The sequence below is a fragment of the Orcinus orca genome, chromosome 7 (assembly GCF_937001465.1).
Source record: "Orcinus orca chromosome 7, mOrcOrc1.1, whole genome shotgun sequence".
Lineage (NCBI taxonomy): Eukaryota > Metazoa > Chordata > Mammalia > Artiodactyla > Delphinidae > Orcinus > Orcinus orca.
In genome coordinates, this window is record NC_064565.1 from 65,424,269 (window position 1) to 65,443,245 (window position 18,977).

Consider the following 18,977-nt stretch of genomic DNA (forward strand, 5'->3'; position numbering starts at 1 on the left):
TCATAAGCCCTACCTGTTCTCAGCATCGGCACTGCACTTTGGGGACAGCAATTCAAAGGATTTGGTAAACTTCACCACCTGCCACACAAAAAGACAACAAATCCAAGTCAGTTAAAGCTTTCTCACAGTTTAAAATATTCCAGTAAACATTTTTCATCTTTATAATGACTATTACAATAATTGGAGATTAAAGAGAGATTTTAAGTGGAGAAATCCCGAGGGATACGAGAAAATTTTATCCTACATTTTGTACTTTATTTCTTACACGGCACATATTGCCCAAGTTTTAATACATTTCTAAATATGTATATATTTTTACAATAAGGTGTAAGAATCCTGTGGTGGTCAGGCAAAGGGACATCTCATTTGAAAACTTTTTTACTGCCCTTTTAACAACCCAGTCACCATCCATGGAGAACCTGGTAGAGACAAAACATCTTTCAAAAGGTTGCCCTCCATCAACCCCAGGTTCCTGAAATTACCTTCCCTGGCTTATCACTGTCCTCAGGTGAATGTTTTTCTGTCACCTGCAAAGGGTAACGAAGAGGAAGACACTTAAGATCATCCCTAGTGTGGACACTTCCTACCTTACCTGTCCAGTGAAACTGGCACAATCAGTTCAAAATCCTGATCAAGACCTATTATGCTGAAAGGTAATTTATAGGCACAGAAAATGCAAAGACAGTTTTTCTTATCATTAGCTACTGTTGAGTTCTTACTATAAACCAGGCCCTACATCAGAAGCTTCTTTGACTATTTAATTTCCCTATTACAACTCTTTGAAGTGGGAATTTTTATCTTCAGTGTATAGATGAGGAAACCAACCCATAACTTTTAAGAAACTTACACTGTTTCGCACAACTAAATGGGGCCTCTGGGATTAAAGCAAGTCTGCATGACTCTAGAGTGTCAGTTTTTTCAACAACGCTAAAAATATTGAGTGGGAAAGGCACCGTTTCTGGTCCTCTTTTGACAAGATATAACACATGATAGAAAAAGGAGGCCCTATACTGAAAGGAGTCATCTGAATGTCACTGGATGCTTCCAAGGTTGACATTTAGATTTGCCTTAGACAGATGCAGTCATGCTTCAAAGGCCGTTTAAATTAACCACTTATAAGGAATTGATGGGCACTTGAGAAAATGACTTGGGAACTGGGAATAGATTAAATATTAAAACAGCTCTATCAGTGAGGTAATGAACCCATACTAAAAAAAATGCAACATTAAGAAAAAGATAAAAGCCCATCACAAAGAAAACTGTGTGTGACTAGCAGGGCAGTGACAATAGCTCAACTAAAAGGAAATACCCTTGACAACTATAGGACATATTTCATTTCATATTCTAATGTGAAATAAGCCTCTACAAAATCACTCATTGTGGCAAACTTTATTTTCCAGAGATGGCCACAGCAATATCTCCTATCCCACATTCCTCTCTACAATATGACCCTGCCACCTTCCTACCAAGTTGTAGGGTCTATGTTTCCTCCCCTTGAATCTAGGTGGGCTCTAGAGCACTACAACAAATAGAATATATAGAAGAGAGGCTATGTGCCTTCTGAAGTTGTCATAAAAGGCAATGCAGCTTCTGCCTCATCTGACTGGAATACTTGTGCCTGGAGCCCTGAGCCACCATGTCATAAGTCCAACTACCCTGAGGACACTATGCTGAAAGGTAGCCAACCATACAGAGGAGTCACATGTAGATGCTCTGGTCAGCAGCTCAAGTCTTTAAGCCCTCCCAGCCCAGGTGCCAGACATAAAAGCAAACAGACCTTCAGATGATTCTAGTTCCCAGCCATTAAGTCACCCCTGATCTCCAACAGTGGTTCTAGATATCCTGGAAAGAGGTAAACCATCCTGGCTATTCCCTCTTCAAATTCCTGATCCACAAGATCAGTTTAAACCAACATGGTTGGTTTAAGCCTCTCAATGTTGGGCTTATTTGTTACACAGCAAAATTAACTAGAACACTTATCTTAATTGAGGGCTTAAACAGAAACCAATCACTTAGAACACAGAAATCTTGATCTAGCTGCAATATTCTTGGGGTCTCACAAGGCCAACAGGCCACAAACAGACTATTTGCTATCACCAAATAATAAATTCCTCAAACCATACCCTAAATAATTCTTAAAGTTAAAACAATAACAGGATAATAAATAGAAGCATTTCATTTATGCTTGCAGAATGGGAAACTGTTACAGATTTTAAAAGAGAAAGTCATATCTCTACTTTGATCTCTCATCATCTGTGATTTCTTTCCATTATTTTGTTAGATGACAGTAAATCTTCTACTTTTTAATCATGTTTTAGGCTGTTGCTATGAACTGAATGTTTGTGTCCCCCCCAAAATTCATATGTTGAAACCCTAATCCTCAATGTGATGGTATTTGGAGATGGGGCCTTTGAGAGGTTATTAGGTTGTGAGGGTGCAGCCTCATAAGGGGATTAGTACTTTTAAAAGAGACAGAGAGAGCTTGCTTCTTCTTCTCTTCTCTGCTACGTGAGGATACAACGAGAACATGGCCATCTACAAACCAGGAAGGGTGGCCACACCAAACACTGGATCTGCCAGTGTCTTGATCTTGGATTTCCCTTTCCCAGCCTCCAGAACTGGGAGAAATACATGTTTGTTATTTAAGCCACCCAGTCTATGATAATTTGCAATAGCAGCTCAAACTGACTAAGACAACCATATCCTACCATTTTACTGCAAATCTGTATGAGGCATTTTGCATACATTATGACCAATCCTTTATGTATGTATCGATGCTTACAACGTCCTAGCAAGGTAGGTATTATTATCCCCATTTTCCTGAAAGAAAATGAAAGCTTAGAGGGGTTAAGTGGTTTCCTGGAAACCATATAACCAATAGGTTAACAGAATTGGGATTTGAATGATGTCGGTCTGATTCCACAGCTTCTAATTTCCCCACTACTCACTGCTTTCATAAACATGAGCAAGTAGCATTGACAGAGAAAATTATTTGGACATGACTCCTTCAGAGCCAGAATACTTAGATAAATTCTGCCTTTATTTATTAATTCTATGAATATTTATTGAGTACCTACTATATACCTGAATCTGAATAAACATAGACCAGAAGTAACTTGAAGTAAAACACTTGGCTTGATATATAGTAAATCAAGTTACCAATCAACTAATAATTGTTTTTGCATTTGGAAATCAAGAAGGATATATCTTTTAATTTCCAGACTTGATAGATGAAATTAAACTCTCCAATATTACTAAGAATACTTTATTTGGCTTAATTTTCACTGCTGATTAGAATACTTTACAACTCTGAAAGGACATATGTTAATTTCTGAAAAACTGATATCCATTGGGTGGTAAAAGGGGGAGTAAGCCCCCTTGGCGGGGTTTTTGAGGATCACTCTAACATGGCCGCAGAGATTACACTCAGAAACGCATAAGAGATTACACTCAGAAACGCATGTGAAATTAAAGGGTTTATTATATTCACAGGCCCTAGAGAGGGGGGCACAGTATGCCCAAAGGACCACAGAAAGTCACCCAAAGCTCAAAGTTTGGTTACTGCAGGCAGGCAGACAGCAGAGCAAGGACCCACGGGTAAGTGCCTTTATAGAGGGTCATAGGTAGGGTAACTTGTGGCACTCAGGAAGCATTCCCCTTGGGTAATTTGAATGTGACTGGGTCTACATGGAAAGGAGACAAGGGGTAAAATGAGGAAGTCATCATGAGGCTTGTGGCTTGCATACATTATGTTGACGATGGGTACCCAGAAGTGGGCAATAACTAAGTAGAAGTTCAAAACAAGCAGGGCAAGTGCTGTCACTCAGGAAGCCACTGGGGCAACAAAGAACAGTTTGACATTACAAAAATGATTTTTGTCCTATAGCAATGCAAATGAATTTTATCCAAGCAGAAATGCGAATGGCTTCTGTGCAGTAGAAAAGATAAGCCCATAATTACAATTTTATTGTCCTGGATGATGGTAAGCATTTTTTTTTTTTTTTTTTTTTGCGGTATACAGGCCTCTCACTGTGGTGGCCTCTCCCGTTGTGGAGCACAGGCTCCGGACGCGCAGGCTCAGCGGCCATGGCTCATGGGCCCAGCCGCTCCGCAGCATGTGCGATCTTCCCGGACCGGGGCACGAACCCGTGTCCCCTGCATCGGCAGGCAGACTCTCAACCACTGCGCCACCAGGGAAGCCCGGTAAGCATTTTTAAACTCTAACCTACCAATCTTGTGCCTGCATTCATCTGGTGTCTGTTTCAGAACGGACTACTACCTTGCTGGCTTCTCTCATTAATGTGTTAACTACATCTCTGATACTTGCTTGTTTTAGATTTGTGCAAGGGTTAGGTTTTTAACTTTTTGAAAACTGTTGTTTGACACAACAAATATGTACTGAGTGTCTGTATGTGTCAAGTAGTGCAATAGGCACTGGGGCTACACAGTAAAAGAAAAAAAAAAAAATCCCTGCATGGAGCTTACTTTATGGTAGGGAGCTTAATTTGTCCTGGCTCATCAAAATTAGTGCTCCCTGGAATAAAAAGTGAACTTCTGCTCTCCATACCTTAAGAAATAAACCTGAAAAATGTCTAGAGTTTAAAAAAGAATAAAGATCTTCTAAGAATTAAAAAAAAAAAACCCTCTGAGTGACAGAAGAAATGGAACAGAAAATCCTGAAATCTTAAAGCTATATAACTTACAGCTCTAGAATCACAAAGAGAATGGATAAGATCAACAAGTACCTCAGTGAAACGTCAGAATGTTTGAACCCTTGAAATGTAAGAGAGGACTTGTTAAAACTAACAAAAGGAAGAAATTCTTTTTTCTAAAATGTTTTAACTTTTTATTCTAACATAAATCACATGCTGAAAAGAAAAACAGGGTCAAATATTTTGTTTTATTTTATTTTTTGGTTTTAGTTTCTAAATTCCTTTTTAATGAGTAAAGGGAAAGTCAAGGATTATGCATCTTTCAACTTTAGCACTCCATATGGAAAGTACTAGTTGTGTTCCCCAGTAAACCAGCCCATGATCAAAGTCAGATACTAGATTCATGAACCACAATGTTGACCTTGTGTGTAGGAAGAAGTAAGCTCACCCAAAGAAAGGTCTGGCCTTTGCCTTTGTCTCCTGGGAGGTAACCTCTAAGCCCTTGGAATGTCCAGCCTGGGTAAAAATGTCTTTGTTTACCTGGGTGCCTTGGGCCAGCCAGATAGTAACAATGTAACTTAAAGTGGTGGCTTTGAGCCACACCAACAATGTGATTTAGGGTGGAGCCTTTGGGTCACATGGTATCAGTTGACCTCTGGAGGGCAGGGAGACTGAGGGCAGCTATGAGGGTGGCCAAATAGGTTTTAGTGATCAAGCCGCAACAAAGACCCTGGATGCCAAGGCTCAGGTGACCTTCCCTGGCTGGCAATACTTCATGCATATTGAATACTTCATGCACACACAGTGATGTGTGCATCACTGCTGGGAGAAGTTAATGCTTTCCATGACTCCATGGAGAGAGGACAATTGGAAGCACCACTTTCGGAACCTTCCTGGACTGATCTCTCCCTTGGCTTACTTTAATTTGTATCTCTTCCCATAATAAACCATGACCGTGTATATAACCGCTTTCAGCGAATTCTGTGAACCCTTCTAGCAAAATATTGAGTTTGAGAGTGGTCTTGGGAACTCTCGAACTTGTACTTGGTATCAGAAGTGAGGACAGTATTATAGACTATGTTTCCTAATTTCATACCTTGTATAATTCTTAGGTTCCCGTGTCTTTAGAAGAAAAATGAGGACAATACTAATGTTGCCTTGTCTTTGGATACATACTGATCATCCAATGTGTATTAAGTACTGGATAGCATAGAGAGATAGAAAAGAAATAGTAAATACAGTCTCCAACTTTTAAAGAATTAATATTTTAGAGAAGAAAATTTTTTTAACTTAATGGTCAGAAAAACTTTCTTAATCTGTTGATGTGTTCCTTTTACTAAACCAAAGGAATTATAAAAGCCTATTCATTTTTTTCTTTTACCTTGGCTGTTGAGAAGCTCAGAGAAAAGCCTTAGGTTCAAAGTTGTATAATTTTTTGCACCACAATTTGGTTTTGAGTTTGTTGTTTGATTTTGTTTCACTTACAACATCTACTTTCTCTTTCTTCCTTTTAATTTGAAAGTTTGCCTTTCATTCTGCTATGTGTCTGGAATACAATAAGCACTCAGAAAATATTTGTTCACTATGAATTTTTGTATTTTTGCTGAAGGGTGCCTTAAATGCTTTTGGCAATTAATTGGGTAAAAGTGTAAACAGAAAGGGGATGAAGTACTTACATACTTGAAAAATGTATGAAGTATATAAAAATACTTTTACACATGAAATCACATAAATTTGCTTATGTACAACTAATTACAGTTGAACAAAGCTATTATGGGCCATTAATTTGTGTAAAAGAGTATTTTTCAGAGGCATGGGAAAGGAATCTGGAATGGTGGGTAAGAGAAATACAACATTTAAGGATCTACAGCTGATAGCAAACAATGTAAGAATAAAAAAGAAGCAAGCTTGAGTCCCATCAAGAGAGTGACAAAATATAAACAGAGCAATGAAACTGTGAAGACAAACACACTGCTGACTGTAAGCCAGATAAGATCAACGAAGTGGCAAAACACTAGCCTTGGCTCCATAAGGTGCATAAAGTTAGCCTGGTTCCAAGCCATCAGACTCTGAAGGGCTTCAAAAACATTCTAGAATAAATCTAAGATTGTCACAGAAATTCTAGCCTAAATCATATATTCAAGAACGCAAGGTTGCTGGTGGAATCCCCCTAAGTTCTCTGAACTTAGGGCAATCTGAGATTAGGCTCACAAGCAAATTAACCCTCAAAGTCACCAGAATATTGAGCCCTTAAGGCAACATGCACATGGGCCTTGGTCCTTGAGGACAGCAAGGAACAGCAAAGAAGTATTACAGTTCTGGAGATGTAAACTATCTGCTTGCCTCCCATTCCTCCAGAGTGGGGTTGGGCAAAAAAACTCTGTAAGCCCAATTTGTCCCCCCATCTGTTTTTATAAATAAAGTTTTATTTTAACAGAGCCCACTCATTCATTTAAATATTACCTATGGCTGCTATTCGCTATGACAGTAGAGTTGAGTAGTTGTAATAGAGACCCTATGGGCCACAAAACCTAAAATATTTACTAGCTGGCTCTTTGCAGAAAAAATTTGCTAACTTCTGGTCCAGAGAGATCTCTGAACCAAGTCAACTAGCTATTTTCTGCTAAATCGTTAATGGCTAATGATAGATTAAAGTATTCGTGTTCCCATGTAATTTATCTATAGTTCAGAAAGGAGATTCCTGGAGTCAAAATCTTCTCATCTAAAACAACACTGTAATGACAGAAATTTTAGGCACCAGGGCGAGTGATGGGGGGTGTATCTGAGGACAAGCATATGTCCCACTTGTCACGGGACCATCCCAGTCTAATAAAGCCTGTTGTCATGCAATAATTATTAAAAGTACCTCCTTGCACTCTCAAAAATATCTTTGTTTGAAAAGCAAAACTCTAGGCAGCCATGCCTCAAACAATTTATATTTTTAAAAGGAATTTATTAAAAATATAATGCATCCAGTGGAAAATTATTTATAGTCAGACACCTGGGTTAAAAAATGAAACAGCTAAAATTTTTTGATGCAGTTTAATGGGATATATATAGTGTCACTGCGGAGATTATGACCAATAAAAAATAGATGAAAGCATAAGTAAATGAGAATAAAGTTCATGTTTTATTCTTGACTTGGACAAATTGAATGGTTCTTAGTTTCATTAATTTTTAAAAATTTATTCTCTAATTCTGATTTTTATTATAGATGCACTAAATGAACATAGATTAAATAAATAAATACACACACATACACTAAGTAAAAAGAGAATCTTATACGAGAAATATCAGAAGTGGTTTATAGGTCAATGAAACTGAACAAATGATTCCAAGCTCCTCTGGCTGTTGATCAGCCCTGGGACTTACACCCCGGGGAAGGCGGTACACACGCCACAGGGAAGTAAACAAAATATCCCCAAGCATCTCTGACTGTTCTTTGGAAAAGCTCCATGGGCAGAAGTCTTTTTGATTTGAATATTTATCAAGCACTAGCTGGTCTGGTTGCTCTCTGTTTTTTTAATTTAAATACAACTAAAAAAACAAAAACTATGCTCAAATAGATATTCCTGCTACCAAGAAGAAAATAGGAATGATCTAACAAGTAATCACCATTTTTTGGGTTTGAGTTTTCTTAATTCCTATTTTTCCATAAGAGGACTAACATATAGGGCAAAAGAATGAATTAAATGGCCATTCACTGCCATCCTTCTTGATTAATTCCTCTCTTACACCGATGAGTAATTTACTCTAGTCATTTATTCACTCAATCAACATTTTCCAAATACTTAGGGTACCAGGCACTGTGACAGGGTCTGGAAATAACAAGAGGCATAAATCACGTCCTCTCCTTGTACTCACAACACAGTACGGAGGGAGAAACTGTTCACAAAGGTATAATCTCACTACAACATATGGTCAAAATTCTACAAGCACACATAGGAGAGTGCTGAAGTTTTCATGTGAACTCTGTCCTAAAGGGGGAGCAGGCATGCTCTAGGCTGAAAAGTGGGGAAAGGTTTCCAGGTTGAGGGACTAAATCAGTTAAGGTTTTGCCAGAAAACAGAGAGAACACTCCAAAATGGTTTAACTGAAAGTAATTCAACAAAGGGACTAGGTACAGAAGCATAGGCAAGATTAAAAGAAACCAGTAAGGAATGGTGAGGTACCCAGGGAGTAGACATTTGGAAAGTCATTAACACCCCTAGGTCTGAGGGGACACAGGAGAGAGTGAGGGAGAGAAGGAGAGATGGAGGAAGGGAGGGGATAATGTTATTGGTGCCCCGGAGGAGCTGGGGCCATGGAGAGGGGCCTTGGAAGAATTCAGCCACCTCTACAACTGACAGAGAAAGAACGAGGGGAATAACTACTCCCAGTAGCTCTCTCCTTCAGCTCTTAAATCTTCTGCTGCTTCCTCCCATTTGTCAAACGCAACTGAAAGCCAGAGGACAAGAAAGCCCAAGTGGCGCAGTACATAGAAATCAGCCTTCAAAGGCACTCAGCTGAAGAAAGAAAAACCAGCATGAGATGGGGGAATTGGGATTTGTAAAGAATAGTCAGTACAGAGGTGACAATGTTGAACTTTACCTGAGCCCTGCTCCCCAAAAAATGGTATAATGATGAAGAAATACCCCTACTGCTTTGTCTTCCAGATTTGGCTAACCTCAAAGAACCACCCTGCCCTAGAACATTCCAAAATAAGACCTTTGTCCTCATGACTCCTCTGGGATGCACAAATGATGCAGTTAACTCCTTTGTCTACATGCTTCTGTAGGACCCCAGGCACCCTTTCTTTTCTTTGAAATGTTCCTCATAAATGAATGTTCTTCCTATTGCAATAGCCCAGATGAAATAATCTCCTTAATTGCCTGGTGCCTTTTGTCTTTCACAGGAATTATATATGCAAAGATACAGAGGCAACAGATGCATAGGCTGACCATGGGGAGGAGAGGTGGAAGAGGAAGAATGGGATAGAGCGAGCCTGAGGACCAGAGAGGAAAGCTAAAAGTTAAGTTGGGAGCAGAGGTGATGGACCTTGAATGTTGGGCAGTTTGAATTTTACTGTGTAGGCAACAGATAATAAATATTTTGAAGCATGAGACGGGCAGATGCATGTTTTAGAAAGATAACTAGAAGTAGTATTAAGAACTGATGAAAAGGAAGAGTGCCCTGTCTGCAAGTAAAGAAATGAGTGAAGAGGAAAATTTCCAAGCTAGAGACTAGTACAGTCAGAGTAAAGAAAGTGGTAGAACGGGTGGGAGGGAGGGGCTAGAAATGATGTTTCAGCGTAGAGGCAACAGACCTTACAAACAATTGAATGTAAATGGTAAGAAACACTCAGAGATTACTCTGTGGTTTTTAGCTTGAGTTACCCATTAACTGAAATAGGAAACCTCAGAAGTGACAGGATGCGGTGGAGATGGACAGTGGGGACTAAAGTTCAGAAGTTGGAGACATATACACATACACACACACACACACACACACACACACACACACACATATTCTCATACCTACATACGTATATTTAACATATATAAATGATTAATGATGTGAGTTAATATATTGACATATAATTACTAATAAAGTGAGTCAATATATACAAATACATAATATGATATATTAATGATTAATGATGTGAGTACATACATATGTATATACATACATATACATAACAATGTTTGGGTGATTCTTGGAATTCTTTTAGATACCTTCTATTCTGCACTCTGGAAAAAGCACTTGGAATAAAAATCAAATAGAATTTAAGTTGGTTTCCTAACAGGGATAAGGAAAATTAAAGAAAGTAGGATGGGGAAAAGGAAGAAAAAGTGAAGTAGAAAGGAAAGCCTGAAGCAATTTTTACCATCCACTTAGGATAGAGGCTGTTTCAGAACAATCAGATGACAATTACTATCTCCATCTCTTCCTCTTAAGTGTTGGGTTCAGGAAGATCATCTAGTTCAATGGCTAAATTGTATGTGTATTCACATAAAAACCAAGAAGTTAAGGAACACATTAGAAAACAAGTGGAGCTTGTGCTTCATGGTTTAGAAAATAAACTCCAGAAACCAGTCTCATATTGATAAGCTCAGCTATAAAGTACTTCATGGAGCTCTGAACAACAAAATAGCTGCAGCCATCAGGATAATCCATGAAAGAAGAACACGTGTAAACACCAGTGCTGAGACAGCGCCTCAGGACAGAAGATTAAAATGCCTTCATTCTCGCTTTCCTCGACTAAGTGCAAAAAGAAATAGAGTTAATAGTAAGTATACGAGCTAGAAAAGAGCTAAGAGAATTGATAGGAATTGCTTAGACAGGTTCATGGAATGGAATAACATTAAGCAGGGAATATTCAGTTCAAAGGACTAAGTAGTTCCTAATGTTGACAGCAGCTAGCTATGGAACAATCTTTTTATTTTTTCAGTCTAGTGGAAAATACCATTGACAAAGTCACTTAAAATTGATTGACTGACATAACGAGAAAAACAAATACCGTAGGTTAACACATATATATGGAATCTAAAAAAAAAAAAAAAAAAGGTTCTGATGAACCTAGGGGCAGGACAGGAATAAAGACGCAGACATAGAGAATGGATTTGAGGACACGGGGAAGGGGAAGGGGAAGCTGAGACAAAGTGAGAGAGTAGCATTGACATATATACACTACCAAATGTAAAATAGATAGCTAGTGTGAAGCAGCTGCATAGCACAGGGAGATCAGCTCGGTGCTTTGTGACCACCTAGAGGGGTGGGATATGGAGTGTGGGAGGGGGATGCAAGAGGGAGGGGATATGGGGATATATGTATACATATAGTTGATTCACTTTGTTATACAGCAGAAACTAACACAACATTGTAAAGCAATTATACTCCAATAAAGGTGTTAAAAAAAACTGATTGACTGAAACACTAAAGAAAAGCAAAAGAGGGTAAAACATTAATTTTGGCAGGAGAGAGGGCTAGGAAGGCATTTCTCATTTCTATTTTTGGCATCCACAGAGTAAACTGATCAGTTTACACCTGACTGCCCAGTTTAAAGACCATGAATGCAGTCTTAACACTGAGTTAAAATCTTGGTGAATCAAAGCTTCTACAACTAGATTTAAATGCTTTTTTCTCCCTCTTTCCCTCAAATGTAGAGAGGCCATGAAATACCATACATCTGCAATAACCAGCTTTTAAAAATATACAAATCACACACACACAAAAACCAGAAGTTTTTGTTTCCAGGAATGATTCTAATAAAATAGAGAAAAGCAAAAGCTATTTTCAGAGGAAACTGAGCAGATTTTTTTCCTGAAATGATACTTTTTTCCTGAGTGTAAAAAGTAGTGTATGGAATGCCAATAAAGATGGTGCTATAAGTTCATGCTTTGACTCTTCTGCTCTCTTCCAAAAACAGAACAAAGATCGATAAACTACAGAAAGAAAAAACCAGAAAGACATATAGAGGTTTAAAGGCAGAGAAAAGATAAGGGGAGGGGAGCAGAGGGGAGAGAAAAAATAAGATCTCTAAAGGCATGAGCCTGAAGACTTAGACCTACTGTGCTCCAAGTCCAGAAACAGGCAAGGAGCAATGGTTGGGATTTCAGCTTCTACTTTCAGTTTGGGGACTAAAAGCATTCCCTTGAGACAGGTGGCCTAGCTTCACCCCCAGAAACTGAACCAAGCTGCTTCTGGTATAGTGTAATATTACCACACAGCAGGAGACCCAAGCCATCAATATAAGACCTGGTTCCTGACTAGGCACAAAGGAGTTGTGCAAACTATTAGACAGGGAGGGAAGAGTACAAGAGAGAATGAAAAAAACGATGGCACAAACAAATAAAACACCCTCCCACTAAAATGAGCTCCAATCCCAAATTCAAAAACACATAAACAATTAGGATTAATACAGACAACTAAGTCAACAACCTACAGAATTGGACAAGAAAATAGTGATAAATCAGTTACATTGAAGATCTGAACACACGTCTATCAGAGAATGATAGATAAAGAACAAAAAAATATTGATAATATAAATGATTTGAACATCTTGTTCTTGACCATGGGTCTGGAGGGAAAGTCAGCTAGGAAAAAACCCTTTTGAAAAAGGCTTTCCTCCCTGAGAAAAAGAAGGATATGTAAAAAGACATTTCCCTTCTTCTTCGGGGACACAGTTACAGGATGACAAGCTGCCTGGAGCTGTGCCAGCCTCTTGGACCATGAGGGTGAAAGCCAGCTGGTGAAGGCCAACCACTGAGACACGCACAGGAAAAGGACAAAGCCTGGATCATTGATTACATTATCTGCTGCTGCAACATCCCCAGAACTACCTTCTTTCTGTAGCCTTCCTGTCATGTTAAGATACAAATGTTCTTATTGTTTAAGCCATTTTCCCCTGTAGATTCTGTTACTTGCAGAAATCCCGCAAATCAATCTATCAGTTAAAGCAATTTCAATCAAAATCTACACAGAGTTTTTCATGGAATTTGATAAGCTGCTCTTAAAATTTATATGGAAGGGCAACAGGTCAAGAATAGGCAAGCCAATTTTAAAGAAGAACAACATTGAGGACTTCTCCTATCAAATATCAAAGAGGATTATAAACTTACAGAAATTGAGAAAGTGTAATACTGGTTTAGAAATAGACAAATAGAGCAATGGGACAAAATAGTGAGCTCAGAAACAGTCCCAGGTATATATGGAGACTTGATATAATTCAGAAAGGGGGAGGGGGGGATAGTTCTGAGACAATTGGTTATACATATACAGCTTTACACTATACACAAAATAAAGTCTAGATGGATATAAAAGCCCATAAAAACCAGATGGATTAAAGAAAAGATAAGAGAATGTCATTATAACATGGAGGTAGATAAAGAATTTTTAAAAACAAAAACTGTAAGTCACAAATCAAAAAGGAAGATTGATAAGTTTGACACATTAAAATTAAAATATTCCATGCAATCAAGATACCTGTTGAAAGAGGCATAGTGCTAAGCGGAAAGTCTTGGCTGTGTATGCCAAGACCGCAAGGCCCTGCTCTCTGTCTGGTTCATTTCTCAGGATTGTGTTCGCAGGGAACATTTGAGCAATGAGGTATCATCTCTCCCCAGACAAACAGCAGGCTAGACACCACTCAATGTAAAAGGGATCTAGTCTCTAGGCACAGTGTTCCTCTATAAGCATATGCCTACTGTTTTTTTGCCTTAGCTCTATATTCAATACTCAATACTACTCTTATTTATCATGTTTTCTCCATTGCTTGCTTGGCTTGATCTCAACCTCTCATATTTTTCAGGAAGGGCTTCTTGGAACTATGTTTCCTGCACGCTCCTTTGCATATTTAAAATGCATAAATGTCCCATATGACATAGATATTTTTGTGTGATGAAATTCTATGTCTATCTGTGGCTTACATAATTGAATATGAATTTTGCTGGATTTTAAATTGTAGAGTCATATTTTCTTTCCCTGAGGACTTGGTAGCTATCACTATGTTGTCTCCTTGAACTGGAGAGTGCTACCAGGAAGACTAACACCAGAATGAATTTTCCTCCAATAGGTGACTTGATTTTGTCTAGACGCCCAAAGAATTTTTTAATTATCTTTGAAGTTCATTAGCACTGAATGTGTTGCAGTACTAAGCAGTGAGCATCAACTTTTCCTGAAATGATATGTTCTTTCAGTCTGTAAATTCAAGTTTGCCTTCATTTCAATAAAATGTCCTATTGTTATAATTTGACTTTGTTTCCTGTTTCATTTGTCATGTTCTCTTCAGAGATACCAATTATCCTTATTTTGGACTTCCTTTATTTTGACTCCATTTTAATCATTCTATCTTGTCTTTTTATTCTGTATTATTTTCCATTTCATTTCCAATTTTATCCTCCATGTCCCTGAAAGTATTTTAGAAGTTCTTCTCTTCTTTTTTGATGTTTTTAATGTAATATTCAGTTCTATATGGTTATATATTTTTCTGCTATTTCTTTCTAAGCTCTGCCAACTCAGTTTTCTTATCTATTAATATTTACTGCTTATCATTTATTCCTTGAGTCTTGTATCTCTTCTTTGAACACTTTTTTCCCCCCTGATAGATCACACTATCTTTAATTTCATTTCATGGAAAACTGTTAGCAATTTTTCTGGGGTGTGTTCTTCATTTGGTTTTTGTTTTCACATTCCTTTCCTTCTTTTTTCTTGTGGTATCTTTGCATTAGCCCCACGCTGGGGACTTTTTGTTCTATGCTTATCTTTAAGTGAATAATGGAGGAGGGGTGACTTCAGGGGAGTGGATTAGGGTGACTGCATTTGAATTTTGGTCTATCGTCTTTGAGTACTTTCTCACCAACACTCTCCTCTGGCAGCAATTTCAGCCCCTGCCTAGCAGAAGCCTCCCTTGCTTACTCTGAAGTCTCATATGACATAGATATTTTTGTGTGATGAAATTCTCTTCAGCTGACCAATATTAGCAGCTGCAGGGTGACTTGTCACTCACACTGTCAATTATCTTGACACACTGACAGCCCTGTTTCCAAGATGGCTTGTCTGAAAGTTTTCTTGTTCCACCTCACCTCTCCTGCCACTCTATGGCAGCAAGGAGGACTCAAGAAACATCCCTGAGCCTGGCCAGGCACTCGCCCTTACTGCTCCAAGCAGGTATGTGCGACTTGTTCTGATGAACACTGTACTCTGCCCAAGATAGCTGGATGCAGACAACCACACTCAGCTTTCTACTTCACCCTGCCCAATTTTCACTGCATTGGGCAGCTCTCCCCGCATTATGTTGGCATGGGTGGGGTGATGATTGGAAGCATAGGGTTGTAAATGCTTCTTCTTTTGTGGATTATGGAGTTTTACTTCCTGTCCTTTTTGTTTGTTTATTTGTTTGTTTGTTTTCAGGTTGGCCCTTAACTGGTAAAAGGCAATATAAATCCATTTAGCAGATCCTCTCTCCTGACACCCGACTTTCAAGTTCACTCTCTTACCGGAAGATCCAGTACCTGCCCTTTTTTCCCATGAGGTGATAAATTCCTGACTCTGCCTAACAGAGAAGATACAAGGAAACATAACTCAAAGGGAGAAAATTTAAATTCCATCAATTTAATAGTTGTGAAAATATGATCTCATTTATGTACCCATATATTGATAAAAATCACTTCCTTTTATATTTGTTTTCTCTCCTTTATTATTTGATTAAAAATATATCAAGGATATTGTTCCTATATAGATATACATCATTATTTTAAAGGACATATAAAATTTCATTATATAAAACTTCTGTTGATATTTGAATTATAGTTTCACTACTGTAAATACTGCAATAAACATTCTTATATACTGATTTTACTTTCTTCTCCATCTCTTTCGTTATGCTAAATTTTAAGAGGAAGAATTGCTGCGTGCAAAGGCTAGGCCCTTTTAAAATTGAAATATATTTCACCAAACTTATATCCATAAAGGTTACCCCAATTTGAATTCTCATCATCAGTAATGATAATGTCCATTTTCTCATAACCACACTCAAACTCACTGTTATAATACTTTTAAATCTTTACCAGTCTGATGGCTGCAAAATCATAGAAGTGTTTTAATGTGCTTATATTCTCTAAGGAATTGCATGAATGTTTTAGAAAGCCTTTACCCACAGAATGACTATAAAACAATATTCACCAGTATTTTTACATTCTTTTTTTTAAACATTAAGTCTTTGATCCATCTGAAATTTATACTGACTTACAGAAATAAAGCAAAAAGGGGGGCAGCTCATCTTTCAATGTCATAAGAGAGTAAAGGCCACACAAGAATTATCTAGGGCAGAGAACTGAAAACTACTGCCTGCTGCCAAATATAGCTCACCACCTACTTTTTTTTTTTTAACATTTATTTATTTGGCTGCACCAGGTCTTAGTTGTCACATGTGGGATCTCTGTTGCCAAGTGCGATCTTTGTTGCAGCATGCGGGATCTTTTAGTTGCGGCATGCAGGTGAGATCTAGTTCCCTGACCAGGGATCAAACCCAGGCCCCCTGCATTGGGAGTACGGAGCCTTAACCACTGGACCACCAGGGAAGTCCCCCCCACACCTATTTTATAACTAATGTTTTATTGGAACATAGCCATACTAAGACTGCTTTCATGCTACCATGAGTAGCTACGACAGAGATCATGTGACTTGCAAAGCCTAAAAAATATACTATCTGAAAACTTACAAAAAAAATTTGCCAGCCCCAATCTAAGAAATGTACTAAGTCCCATCCTTGGTTACTACTTATTAAAGACTCCAGACTTAATAAAGTTACATGTTAATTTGTAGCTTTTTCTCTGATTAAAAATTTCTATCCTACGGAAAAGATAACCTTAAAGATGACAGTTTATGGACTTGCTTTGTTTCTAAAAAGTTTTGTCTCTGAGAAATTTTATCCTAACATTGCCTATAAATACCTAACTTCTCAAATGCTCTTTGGACTTGTTTTAACATCTTATTTGTTCCCTCATAAATTAATGAATTAAAAATAATCTTTGATATGTATTTATTAAATATTTACATGAAAGTTATGATTTTGCCTTATAGAAAATTATATTTTGACAAGTATGAGGTAAGAATCCAGCTTTTTGAATTTTTTTTTTCCTAAGTTGCCAGCTATTTGTTTCCAAAACATTTGTAGGACAATCCATCAATCTTCCCACCAATCTAATTTCAAAGGCTTGCTTTGTCATATTTGTGTACTGAATATAAGATGACTGACTAGAGAATACAATTTGTATACTGATTATAAATTTCAAAGGCCACAGACATAGGTGTACAAAAAGTCACTTATGTTATTTTCCTGTGGCAACTGAATCTCTTCTTGAGCCCTAGTGCTGCTTGCTGACAGAAGACAAAAGAGACAATCCAGTTAACTCAGCCACTTCAGATTTTCTCAATCATTTCAGAATTCAATTCATTTAATACTGAAATTTTCACCAGGATGACATGCAACTTTTTGGCTTCTTTGGAGCAAAGCATCTGATCTATAGTCACCCTCTCAGCCAGGCTGGCCTCTAAGAGGCAAGACAGCCTCACTGATCTTCAGCCTAGACATCCCTAACAGTGGATGTGCTTAAATATCTACACCTATAGCTCCCCAGGCCCAGGTCAGATCCTCTGTGCCTCCCTCGTCCTGACAGTTAGGCTTCTTTCTTCAGGTCTCAGCCCTCCCTCTGTTACCTTTTATCAGGAAATGGGAAAACTGTATTTGCCCCTCATGCTTTCGTGGGGCTCTGGCTGGCCCGTGGCTCCTCCCATATTGCCGCCTCCAGTCTTCTTCCCTGTCGCGGGGTCTGGGGGGACTTTCAATCCCCACCACCCCCCTAGCTCCACTATGAGTGGCCTTGAGGCTGGGCAGGGCTAGGAGAGCTGGAAAACCATATTTCCTCTTCTCTCCAACTCTCCCACTTTAGTCCGGGCAACTCATGAATGGGAGAGTCTAGGGCTTCATCTATTCTCTTTCCAATCTACTGTTTTGGGTACAACGTTAAGCTCTGGTTCCTTCAAGTCTCTAAGAAAGCCTGGTTCTTGCCAATGAAAAAGTCTTGGTTTTTGAGAATAATAACTCTGTCATAACTTTTTAAAGCCCATTTTGGCACTCACAAACCCCGAATGGAGTTCTTTGTCTCTGTATTCAGTGCAATCCCTTGCCTGAAACAACATACCAGGCTAACTGGAGGGTTGGAGAGAGGGATGGAGAGTGATAGGTTTGCTGATGATAATAAAGAAAGAAAGGTCATAAGTAACAAGGGCAAGGCATGACTGAATTCTGGATTTGCTCAGTGACGTTGAGAACTTATACGTATTCCTTTATAATTACAAAAGCATCTTTATTGTTGAAATGCTTGCAGTAAAAAAACAAACCCAAAACACTGTCATTTCAAGTCTGAAACTCTCTAGTCCTCCAACACACTTTTGTTTCTCAGAAATAATTTTCTAAACTCTACAGGAAAGAGAACAGTCTTTACTAGCTTTTCACATGTATAGGGGTCTTTGGACTCTATTCTGTTCAGTTGTTTCTTATAAGGAACAAATCTCTAGTTTTATAATATATTTTAACAGCTTCACAGGCAAAACCTCATCCATTTTACATCTTTCTTGCCTTTAAAACATTTTTTCTGGCTACTTTTATATGTTATTTTTCCATATGAACTTTTCAAAATTAAAAATCATGTTGTCAAGTTCCATCTTTGTTTTCTAATATTGGGATAGGAATCTAAGTGTGCTCTTAATCAGTAAAATAAGATCATGTAGCATTTACAGGTGTTGCTTGGGTCCCTCTATAATAATCATTCAACCCCCTGATTA

The 18,977-nt window shown here is 38.2% G+C and overlaps 1 protein-coding gene across 1 annotated transcript in view; it reads right to left on the reverse strand.

Moving 5' to 3' along the window:
• Window positions 1-18,977, reverse strand: part of PDE11A (phosphodiesterase 11A) — a 420,363-nt gene that overhangs the window by 237,109 nt on the left and 164,277 nt on the right. The window contains exon 5 of the mRNA XM_004267363.3: window positions 14-78. Coding sequence (XP_004267411.2) covers window positions 14-78 — 65 coding nt within the window. The remainder of the gene's footprint in view (window positions 1-13; window positions 79-18,977) is intronic.